This window comes from Girardinichthys multiradiatus, chromosome X (assembly GCF_021462225.1).
Source record: "Girardinichthys multiradiatus isolate DD_20200921_A chromosome X, DD_fGirMul_XY1, whole genome shotgun sequence".
NCBI classification, from domain to species: domain Eukaryota; kingdom Metazoa; phylum Chordata; class Actinopteri; order Cyprinodontiformes; family Goodeidae; genus Girardinichthys; species Girardinichthys multiradiatus.
The window spans coordinates 25025804-25038396 of NC_061817.1; the positions used below are offsets into that span (position 1 = coordinate 25025804).

General features: G+C 37.6%; 1 protein-coding gene across 1 annotated transcript in view; it reads left to right on the forward strand.

The window, feature by feature from the left end:
* Positions 1-4533: 4533 nt before the first annotated feature.
* LOC124863398 (serine/threonine-protein kinase LMTK1-like) overlaps positions 4534-12593 on the forward strand; it is a 34313-nt gene continuing 26253 nt past the window's right edge. The window contains exons 1-2 of the mRNA XM_047357757.1: positions 4534-4876; positions 5004-5098. Of these exons, the coding sequence (XP_047213713.1) occupies positions 5017-5098 (82 nt within the window). The 5' untranslated portion in view covers positions 4534-4876; positions 5004-5016. The remainder of the gene's footprint in view (positions 4877-5003; positions 5099-12593) is intronic.

A 12593-nucleotide genomic window follows, 5' to 3' on the forward strand; every position in this document is an offset into this window, starting at 1 on the left:
AAACGCCCAAGATTTCCTGTCAGGCTCTTTATGCTATGATCTCTGTTTTTTTGAGAAAATCATCATAGAAACCCTTATTTACAGTCACACAGCAGCTGACATAGTTACACAGCAGTTAGCTTCTTTTTTCTTGGAGTAGGAATGGTGTCTCCTTGATTTGACAGCAGCACAGTGTTTTTACAGTGAGCTGGGCTGATGTTCCATGTGTCTTTTTTTGCCGTGCCACATGTGTCAGACTCTGGTTGGTGCCAAAAAGTGTTACCGTAATAGATTAATGTAGCATGGAGTGCCACCTTTGGCAGACAGCATGCTCTCAGCTCCTTCAACTAACAGGCTGTGGACAGTCCAGGGAAAAGCATGAAAAAAATCACAATGACAAATGCAGCATTATACTGAAGAAGCATAGAGCTGCCACCGAGGAAAAAGAAAAACAGAGCTATGTCACTTTATTACATGAAAACTTTATTTTTCTAACAATATACTTTTCACATTTAAACAATATAATATATTTGTATTGTATGAATGTGATCATGAATTGTGCAAAAGACAGAAATATATTGTTAGAACAATATTTCTTCTTAGAACGGAAAACATTTCACTTTTAGAAACGGCAACAATCCAGATATTTCAGCAAATGTCTAACGATACTCTGCGTGATAATATGACCCACCTGAATGTTGCTCAGGTGGTGTAGTCTGTATCCAATGAACCTCCTGTTCCCCTCCAGTTGATCAATGAGAAATGCTCCCACCTCAGTCAGACCAGACTCATTCTTCCTCCTGTACAGCCCCATGAGTTTTAAGTTTTCTCTCAATGTATGCACTTCATGGCTCAATCTAAGCATGAAATAGAGTTTGATCAGTTCAGATTGACGAGACATTTTCTCAGTCGCTCATGTGACCATCATCAGTTTTATAATGTTATGTTAATATAAGGTAAACATTTATTATGTTCTAACAATAAAAGTTATTACGTTTTAATGTTAAAGCTTTATTGTTCAAACAATGTAACTTTCATGTTTGTACAATATATCATGTTACTACAACATATTTTTTAGATTGTAGAACATGAAAAGTTTTTTTGGTATAGCATGATAAAAATGTAAACTGTAATAATGTAATATTATATTGTTCAAATACAAAAAGTATATTGTTAGAAGAATAACGTTTTGATGATATAACATGAGAGAGCTCTATTTTTTATTTTGCATTGGTGGCAGCTGTAGGCTTCCGTAGTTTCATAGCTAGAAGTACGACAGCGGATCAAACCAGTACAGGTTCAGTAAAAAACAACAATAATCCTTTTTTTTTTTTTTTACATTTTATACATCTAAAAGAGTAATGTCACAAAGTCAATCTCTCACTGACAGATACGTATTACTGTAGCACTATATAACAGACAGATTTCAAATTTGTTTAAATATTTGAAACAGAAAAGAAATATTTAAAATTCATGTAACTGGTGACAAATGCCCTAATGAGCTTTTGTAGTTTTTTATTGGTGTATTTACTATGTTGTGTTCATGTTTGTGTTGTCATGGTATTTTCTTCACCTGCTGACCATCTTGGTTAGGAGACTCCTATGAGAGCCTTTACATCTAAGGAGGTTTATTTCATTTTAAAATAAATGCCAATTGATGGACTACAAACCGACTTAAGTGCTTTTTTGTACGCTTTAATACACTTAAGTACTTTTATGTAACTGTCAATAGAATGAAAGAATGGGACTCTGTCCTCTCATAGCAGACCTCTAGCCTACCTATATGTTGGTCTCAGGAAATCTATGGTCAAAGTTGATGAGCTGCTGCCATCAACTTACAGATTTGAAGCCCATGTTTGCTACCAAGAAAGGAAAATATAAGGGGTGACTTGTGAAACTGATCTATAAGAAACTAAAACTCAAAGGGAGGCTTTTTAAATCGGAAGAATAAGACAATTGAGAAGCAGAGCAAGAGTTGGATGTTGAGGCAGAGCAAACAAACATAAAATCTGTTTATCTCTTGACTCTTGCTTAGTGTAATTCAGTGACCTTGTTCAAAGTCTAGGACTGGGAGCCAATTCTTGCCCTCAACGCACTCCCCAAAAAAAGCTGAAATCACCAAAACTATCCGCATTTTTTGGAGAGATAAAATTTGATGAGCCAGAGGCTCTATCTCAGGATGAGATGTTGCTGCTGTGAGAAAATACTTCGGAAGCAAATGAAACTGCAGAAAGTGCATAAACACAACTGTGTGGTCCTTTTGTAAAAGATATATTTATGTAGGAACCAGATTCAACCTTTGAGGGGGTTATTGAAGAAGACAAGGATAATGAGCCTGTTTTGAATTAACTTCTTGTAAATCATTTCACTGCAGTGAGAACATTTGGGTTATAACAATATCAGAACTTTTTGACTTTTTGAAAGTAACTGTTAACAGCAAGTATGAAAACATCAAACCTGGTCTCTCATGGGCTCATTCCAAACAAAGAAGAGCCATGAAGGGGTAACTATCATGGAAGAAAACCATGGTGAAACAAAGATCTCTATCTTCAGTCTATGCAGGATGTAAGACTCTGTAGAAACCTAATTTGAATTTAAACAAACTAAATGTATGAGTAAATAAATTTTTTAATCAATTTTATTTGAATAAAATTGTGTATCACCACATTTGCACATGTCTAAGTAGGGAGTTTCGCTCCTTCCACTGCACAACAAGTCAGTAAATCCTTAAGCTTTCTTGGACACTCAGAGTTTCTGTTCTCTTTATGGATTGTCCAGAAGACTGAAGTCTGGACCTCCATGATCTTCACTTCTTTGGCCACCTCCTTGCTATTTAATTGCATTAGCATTCTGCCTTCTGTTAATGTCACCCTGGAAGAAGCATCCATGACACATATTCAGTATTCTGGCTGAGAGATGAAGGTTCTGATTTAGCATTATATTATACACAGTCATTGACTAGCAGTAAAGTTGTCTTGTAGCCTGAACTTAAAAACAGTCCCAAATCATAACTTTGTTTTGTTCAGTCTTACTTTTTTGTTTTCACCACAAACCACAAACATATGGCTTCTTCATCAACACATCTAGTTGGTTGTTCCACTGATCTATTTGGCATTTATTGTTTAGCTACTTAAAATACAACAACAACAACAAGAAAATAACGTCTGTTGAAACTGCAAAAACCTGAAAATAATTGGTATACATGTGTTAATTTTAGGTCTCTGTAGTTGCTTATGTGTAAAAATCTAGATTTTCTGTCAAGATCCTGAAATGTTAGGTTATGGTTTTAATCTGTAATTATGTCTTTCAGCATGTCCCTTGTTATGTTCTATAGGTCTTGCCATTGTCTGTTATTTTTGACACTTGGGTTTTGCCATACTGTGCATTCATAGATGTAATTCTTTAGTTCTTTATTTGTCTTTTTCTTGTTATCCTTTTACATTTAGTTTGATTCCTGTTAGATCTCTATTTGGCATTTTCCCTGGGGCTTCTTGTTCAGTTTCATTCATGTTTTTTACATTTTCTTCCCTTCTCTGCTATTTTCTTCTGTCTCAGTTGCTCCACATTTCCTCTGATTAATCTGCCTTCTCTTTGCCTCAGCTGCAATTCGTTCCCTCTGATTAACCGTTCTGGTTTGCCTATCATTTCTCTACCCCTGCCTCAATAAAAATGTTTACCGGTTCTCTTTGCTCCTCACTGGTTCCTTTTATCTGACATTTCATTTGATTTGATTTGAGAAGAGTTTCTTTGCTCAGTGCTTGTTTTCTCCATCTCTCCGGTTGCTTGTTCTGCAAGCTATTTTCATTGGTGGTGTTGTTCTATTAAAAAAAATCATTTTAGTTGCTCCACATACGTAATTTTCAACCCAAACATGGCATTTTCATTCTTCACTAGAAATATTCAGACCGGGATACATATGGTCCCTGCATAATAAAGAAGACATACACACAAATTGTAACAATTATAATTAAAGTCACAATACAAGCTTGTATGTAAAGAAATTAGGCATGATTTAAAATAACAAGCAATTGAACGGGTTTTTTTTTTCTTTCTTCAAAATGCAATAAATAATGATTTATTGCATTCTGGAAAAAAAACTGGGTATTTTTGTGTAATTTTAAATAAAGGTTAAATCATAAGCTATTTGGTTAAAGCCCAAATAGCTTATGATTTAACAAAAAAAAAATCTGCTTTTTTAAATAGATTTTTTTTGTTATAGTTAGTTACGAATAGGCAAGTTTTTAACCAGCATGAATTTCAACTACTTTAACTTCTTATCAACAATTCAATGAAAAGGTATTGAATGCTCAAACCAAGTTAAAATATATAATTGCCGTATTTCAAGAGTCAAAACGATCCAGAAACTCTACAGATTAAGGGGCGTTTGGTGCCTTGGTAAATAGTACATTAAGCAAAGCCAGAACCTAGAAAAAATCATTTCAGTTTAAATGAAGCATGGGTCACTTTGCTCACAAAATATTTTGAAAGGCGAAAACGGAAGCACTTGTTCTTAAATTGTATGTTCATTTGCTGCTCCGTTTGTCAGTACCGAACTGAAACCCAAATACGCAACGACAGTCACATCTCCAAACGATCCGAGCGTCCTGTCAGAAAGCGGGAGACAGCTACGTGTTTGGGCCAACATGTAACCAGAGATTTATTCTCAAAGAGACAGAAACAAGAGAGCCGACTGAATCTTTGGAGCAGGCGGGATTTTTACTCAGAAAATTGGATTGTCGTTTCACCTGGTAACCGACTACGTGCTCTGAATGAAGAGGAGGCGTTGAACTGGATGTTGTCAAAGAAATAGATGTGATTAGAAAAAAATGACAAGCGCTTTCAACATCTGTCTCCAAATGTGCTGGAGCGGAAGGTGAAGTGGAGCTCCCTGTGCGAGGTGCGATGCAAGAAAAAATGCGGCGTTTTAGAGCTTCTACTTCAGGTCATTTGAATCTCCAAAGCCCCTGAGTCAGGAATTTATCCTTCACATCCCCCCCTTTTCGTTTACTTGTTGTCTTCTGCAGCGCAGCGACGAGGATGCTGTTTGCCCTTCATGTGATTGTCATGTCTTCGGCGTTTTTCAATCCCAGCTTCGCCTTCAATTCCCATTTTGATACAGGTAGGAATCAAACTGGGGAATTCATAAGGACGTTAATCAATCCACTAGTTAGATGTTGGTGATGTATGTGTCTTCCCTTCTACATACACTGATGGATCTAAACTCAATCTGCTGACTGATGCGATATATTAGTAATTCTCCAGTCACTGATGTAACATCATGAGCATGAAACACCTCAGTCTGCCTTTCTATTATAAGAATATTTCAGATGTTCTTGTTTTGTTTTCAAATGGGCCTTTTAAAGCTTGGTGACAAGAGGGTTAAAAGTTGTATCTGCACAAAATCTGCAAAGTCCCACACATGCAATGCAGTTGTGTACATGCATTTGTGCACAGTGCATGTCTTGTGTAGGGTTATGCATGCTAAATAACGTCTGAGGTTCAACTGCGTGAGGTTACTGCTCCTGATGCGGTAATCAGTCATCACTATGTCAGGGTAATGGGATCTTTAGCAGAGATGTGCCCAGGTGGTGCTGCAGTGCTTTGGGAGTACCGAGCAGGTAGCTAAACTCCCACTCAGGCTGCAAAGGGCTCAGACTGGAAGCGGTTGAATAACCGTGTGCGCATGTGAACAGGACGAATGAGAGTCCTTGCACTGGCCGCAGTGTGCCAAGCATATAAATGACAGTGACCTCACTCATTCTCAAGTTTCAGGCTTTATCTGTCCTGCCCACTTTCTGGGTGATCTCTGGTCCCTTTCAGTCCAATTATTTCATTCTCTTCTACCTGCCTGTCCACTTTGGTCTTTCTTCATAAATTGCAAGGGCTTCCAATTAGGTTGCTTGCAGATTTTTTTTATGTTGGTGTGCATACTGAGTGTCTTTGCAGTTAAGATTGTATTGAATTATTTAAAAAATGCAAATATGCATACATTCTAAAACATCTTTGCATTAGGAAACTTTGAATCAAAACAAATGGTAATCTAAAAATGTTGGATTGAGCAGGTTGTGGATGCTAAGCTGGCTGTCCCTGCTTCTGAAGAGAGTCCCATGTGAAATAGACTCACCGCAGAAGTGGTTCTCAATTGAATTATGGATAAAACACCAGCTAACTATGAGTCTCCTGGGTTGTCTTCAATGTAATTACCCTGGTGTTGTCTTCCTGAATGAGTTCATAGGTTTGGAAACATTCCAACCAGGATGTGAAGTTTCTTCTTTTTTTCACTCAGATGATATTGGAAAAATTAGCAGGTTAGTTTTGTTGAAGAAGTGAGTTGGCCACAAATGAGTGCATAATGCTTGGATATACATGTAAATTCTGAACTAATGATCCCGATTTCTAAGAACAGCAGCACCTCGGTAAATCCTGAAGCTATGTATAGTGTTTAGACTTAAAAATCAATGTTGCTAAGGAGACGGAGGGGGTGTGTGCGAGAGAGCCAACCCCTTCTGTGAAAAGTAAGAGGACAGAGAAATGGTTAAGTCCCTGAAACGTCCTTTTAGCTGTGTTAAAACTACGGGCAGATTACTGAGATACATTTTAGTAATCTGAAGGAGTCAGATCTAAAGTGGCACTGACTGACAGCTTTGCTAAAAGACAATAGATATATAAACAAAAAACAGATGCATGCTCATTCTACACCTGTTCTGAATGAGAAAATTGCCTAAGCAATGTCACAGTGTTGCTGTGTGTTTTGCACATTTTCACATGAACCCGGGGTTGATTCGACATCAAAGCTCACATTCAGACAGCTTTTGAACTTTTGCACCACTCCAGCTAACCTCCACAGCTGCAATTCCTCCCTGCGCCTCAGGCTGCGTGAGAACAGAGTGTGCTCTACTCTACCTCTGCACACAACTTCAAGACCTCTCTCACAACTGTGAGGAAAGGTCCTTGTCACATTTTGGGGGATTTTGTATGCTTGCAGGGAAAGGGACATGGTGATGGCTCTGTAGGTTTCCTGACTTCATCAGCCTTAACAGGATAGAAATGGCATTTGATTTTGCACCTGCCTCAGATAGCACCTGGTTTACAATTTCGTCAGCACCATGGATAGCTCATAACGTGTTGTATAGGAGCATATCTAAAAATCTGGCCCACACGATTAAGATAATTAATGTGGATTGGTTTTACTGTCAAGGCAAACTGCCAATAGAGTGACCAGGAAATAAACTGTTACAGCAGTAAGCTGACAGTGCAGCACCGTGGGAGTCTTTCAGCTTTCCCTCATGATGCCTAGAGGTGGCAGTGGTGTCATACGTGGATTTTACATTGATGTAGACAATGTCACTTATTCTGTATGCATGGGGGGCCTGCACATGGGTTCGGCAATATAGAAATAGCACAACAGGTTTCAACCAAGATGCTAGCAACAAACCAAGAGAAAATATGTTTAATATTGGAAGCTCCTACTCGGAGCCAGTGTATGCACTGCTGACTGTTTGATTATTCATCTATCCATGTGTAACATGGAGCACTTCGGTTGCATAAGCCTGCCTCTGGGGACAACTGGCATAAGAATGAAGTGGATTTAAGCATTGAGGGGAAACCTCCGATGTTTCCTCCCCGTGCTGTCTGTGTAACGATGTGGTGACTGTTGGTTTTATTGATGCTACAGATGTTGTAGATTCATTTAACTCAGTTTTTATAAGTATGGCTTGCGGCTAATGAAAACCAAAAATTCAGTTTCACAGAATATTAGAATACTATAAAAGATCAATAAATATTTTTAATTTTGACATATCAGCGTACTGAAAGGTGTGTACATACGCTCAATACTTGGCAAGGGCGCCTTTTGCATTAATTACTGAGTCAATGCCAAGTGGCACTACTGAGGTATTCAGGAATCCAGGTTGCATTGATAGCGGCCTTAAACTTGTCTTCATTGTTGGTTGTGTTGCCCTTCATATTCCTTTTGACAATACTCCACAGATGCTCTGAGGGGTTTAGTTTAAGCCACTTTTCTGACCAGTCTAGTACAATGATGCCGTGGTTATTAAAGAAGAGGCTAAATACATGGGATGCCACAGTTGTGGCACATGTCCTGGATACATCTTTGTGCAGTGGCTCCTGAAGAACTGACCCCAGCTGCAGTACATACCTTGTGTACCTCCCCAGGCTGTAGTCATCCCTGTTGCTTTTGGACCTTTTCTTCCATGACACTTTTTCCTTCCACTTATGTTTCTATCAAAATGCTTAGATACAGGACTCTATGTCTTATCTTTTTGTGGCTTACCCTCCTTGTGCTGGGTGTCAATTACTGTCTGCTGAATAACTGTCAAGTCAACAGTCTTCCCCAAGACTGTATAGGCCACAGCATACACATAACATTAGATTTCTGTATTAAAATCAGTTACTTTTTATGGTCATTTTGTTGCCTGTTATTGTTCTGAAGATACAAGCAGTAATTATCAAAATTAACAGAAGCAAACACTTAATCTGTGAACTGAATATTTTAATTACATCCTGATGCATTTGTGTGTGCCTGTATTAGCCACACCAGGCCTTTTTTTTAAATATGTATTTTTGCTTATTTTTACAAAAATACACACGCAGGCATCTCCACATTTAAATACACACTTCCTTTGTTTGCATCACAAGAGTCTGACTAAATTGTCATTGAGTTCATCTCAAATGCATATTTGCAGAAACGGCTCTGTCATCTTCAGACCAGTGTCTGTACATGTTCATCTAATTTATGTTCATCCACCCAGTCTACGAACAGAGTTCTGGAATGTCATTTCATAGCCATGTTCTGGTAATCTGACTGAATATTATTCTTGTTTTTATATGTTCGCCATTGTATTTGCATTTGCTTGTTGTCATTTATTTTACTTAATATGTTATATTTGCTTTACATAGCTTAAAACTGTTTACTTGATCTAACTACTGTTTTTGACTCGGTGGACAATTTATATTTTAGTATCACGTCTAGACCAGTTAGTTGGTGTGAAAGGCACAGCCCTGAACTGGTTTCGCTCCTACCTGTCACATTGTAAGGATGGCCAGTACCTTGAATGATTTTAAATCTCTTTTAAAGATTCATCTTTTTCACTTGTCATGTAACTCCAGTTGAGCAGAAGTATCACACTGGTTTTGTTTTCTTATCTTTTATTGTTTTAACTGCTCTTATTCTATGAGTTTACTGTTAATGTTGTGTTATTTTTTTTATTAGTTTTATTTTATTTACCTGTACAGCACTTTGGGTGTGTAAATTGCTGTATAAATAAAGCTTGATGGACTGATTGAAAAGATCATTTTAATTTCAGTTTTGGTTTCCAGAATCACGGCCTGGAGAGCAGGTGTGGTTAGATCTTTATCAGTAAGACACAAAAAGAATTATACCTCTGTATTGATTAGTGCTAAGCTAATAATGCAAAATGAACTGGCTAAATTATGCTAATGTTAAATGTTTAAATAAGGAGATTAAATGAGATTTATGCCAAGCAATAATTCATTGTGTGTTATCTGTTAATGAAGGTGAATAATGAAGTAATTCCTCATTGACTGCTCCTTAGAAGAGATGTTGTCCATGTTAACAGCATAAGTATGTTTGACATTTATTGGTAAACGAGTAGTTTATTTTTTATTGTTTATTTCAGTGTTTTTCCTTTGTAATTTAAAATTAACTTAACGTTAATTTAAAAACCAATATAGTTTTGGTGGATTTTATTTTTAGATTAGTGTAACTAGCAGCTTTGACTGCTACTTTTTAATCTCATCATTCAAATTATATGTTTCTAAGTAATGGGGCTTTCCTCATTTGCATTTGGTTTTGAATATAAATGTTCCCAGAGTGCTGCTTTAGGTAACGGGGTCCTAACAGTCTGAAAGTGGCTTTAGAGACGATAAATTGACATAAAAGGACAATAAGGCAGAGACTGAGTTGAAATTCCTTCTCTTTCTTTCCACCAGCATGCCTAGCCTGCACATGTATATGACAGTCCTGTGATGCTGATCCACAGTGGTCTTCCTGAGCTCTCCCTCCCAGTTAATGACAGTTACTATAGCTGTCTGCAGGCTAGGACATCCCTGTGCCATCTGCAGTCATTTACAGAGTGCCTGAGATTGGCAGAGAGGAAGTGAGCTGGTGGATGATCTCCTATCCTACCATTAATCATGTCATGCTGCTACCCTTGGTCACTGTGTGCCTGATGAGAGAGATGTCTTTGCACATGTGTGTTTGTGGGCTTTGCTGTGACACAACAGTCCTATCATCCTTCTTTCTCTGTTCTGCTCATGTACTCTTAAGTCAAGCTTTATTTTTCCATTATTCTGGATGTCTTCTTGTCTTCATGCACCAACTGCAGCACTCTTGCTGTACTATGCTTGCTCTGAACATTACATTTCCACCATGTTTTCATCTAATTTCTACTGTAGACTAGCCACTTTTTCCAACCTTTCTCTTTCGTCAGTGTATCATGTATTTGTTTGCCCAGTTAGGGCAGATGGAGCAGCATGTTTGCCCCTGCAGTGCTGTCCTAAATGTAAATGCTTGCTTGGAGTGACAGAGTTTTTCTTCTCCTATACTCTTTCTTAGTTTCTGGGTTTATCTGTTAGGCACTAAAATACATTGATACAGAATCATCTAACCCTTGCTTGCATTTGTGTTGACCCTTACTACACATAAATGTGTCTATAGTAGCATTAAATATGTTTGAAAGGTAGAACATTTATGGGTATCTTTATAAGATGACCTGAGTGGGTTTTTAAGTTAAGATGCACTCTGCAGGTCTGTTCATCAAAAACTAATATGCGCTTGGAACTGAATCCCATCCTCACCTTTTTTCCTTGCCTAACTATTTCTCACAGCAGTTTGATTGCTGTTGTGTGTGAACTGGCACAGCGCCCACTCTGCAGGTCCCTCGGTCAAAACCAAGAGATGGCGTGTGTGTCTATGTGTGTATATGCGTACAGAGAAAGCTTAAAAAAGCTGAAAGAATTTAAAGGTATTAAAGAGGGCGTATAGTCAGGCCGATGCAGTAAATTTCTTTTTTCTGTTTGGGTATATGTTGATGTATAAACACAAACTCAGGTCTCTACTCTGGCTATGATATGGGTGTGCAGAGACATTATAAAATCCTCACTCTGCTCTGTAAAAAAATTCTATATTCAAAGTCCCCTTCTTTGCCTGATGTTTGCATTTAACAGGAATGCATTTGTTTATTATATAACTGTTATGTATTTTAGAAGCAACAGTAGATCCGCTATTGAATTATTTTAGTAGCACAGATATGCTTTATTCATGATGCAGTATAGGAAGTTCATGCTTACATAGAATAAAAGTGCCTTCATATCTTTATTTATTCTATGCATGCACAAATATGCTCAGAATTAATTCTGTAATTTTCCCACCATTGACTTTTACCTCTCCATGTGGACATGGTTACATTTCTAGCTATTTCCTATCTTTTATCAGTCCTTTAAAGGGGCAGCATAAGACAGGAAGAAATCGATTTTGTTAAAATAGACTTCAGTTATTTTAAGTCACATTAATATAACTTGATCCTGCTGATACTGGAAACTCACTCTTTATAATGCTATGGTATTTTATTCCCTTTCAAGTGCTTTGCAAAACTATTCACACCCCGTGAGCTTGTTCCCATTGTTACCACCTCAAACTTTCATGTATTTTTGGGGATTTTGAAGTAATAATCAACACAAATCGGCACATAATTGTGCAGGGGAAGGAAAATTATAAATGCTTCTTAAAATGTTTTGGGGTATTTATCCACTATGTATCCACTAGCTTTGCATATATAGAGACTGAATATTTTGCCCATTCTTCTTTACAAAATACCTCAACATCAGTCAGGTTGGATGGAGAGTGCAGGAAGCATACATTTTTAAGTCTTACTACAGATTCTCAATAGTGTTTTAGTCTGGCATTCAAATGGGCCATTTTAACTCATGGATATGCCCACTGTCCTGCTGGAAGGTAAACCTCCACCCTACTTTAAGTATTTTGCAGCCTCTAACAGGTTTAATTCCAGTAATGTCTTGCATTTAGCCCCATCTATCTGCCTATTTGCTCTGACCTACTTCCCTGTCCCTGCTGAAGAAAAGCATCCCTACAGAATGATGGTGGTTCCTCAATGCAACATTGATGTTCTGGATATTGTTGGTCTTCTCTAACACATAGCATTTAAATGTAAGCAAAAAATCTCTATTGGTCTTCATTCTCTAGGTCAGTAATAATCTCTAGCAAACCTCTAAATGCCTTTACAAAGCACCTATATTTATACTGGAACCAAATTAAACACACGGGGCCCTTACTGATTAGGCGACTTCTAAAGGCATTTTATTCAGGGATATTAGAATAAAGGGGGGTTGAATACAAAGGTATGCAACCGTTGTGACAAGCCTTCGAAACATTCAAAGAATATGAATACATTTAAAAGGTGCTGCAGATTATTTGCATTGTTAGTCTCATTATTTTGGCATTGTAAGGAAAAGAGTAAAGTACTCTTCTTTCATATTTTTATTTTCTTTCATTATTTCTTTACCGAAGCTACCAGATTATACCTTTCATCGTCCATCCGTTTACCCTACAGCTT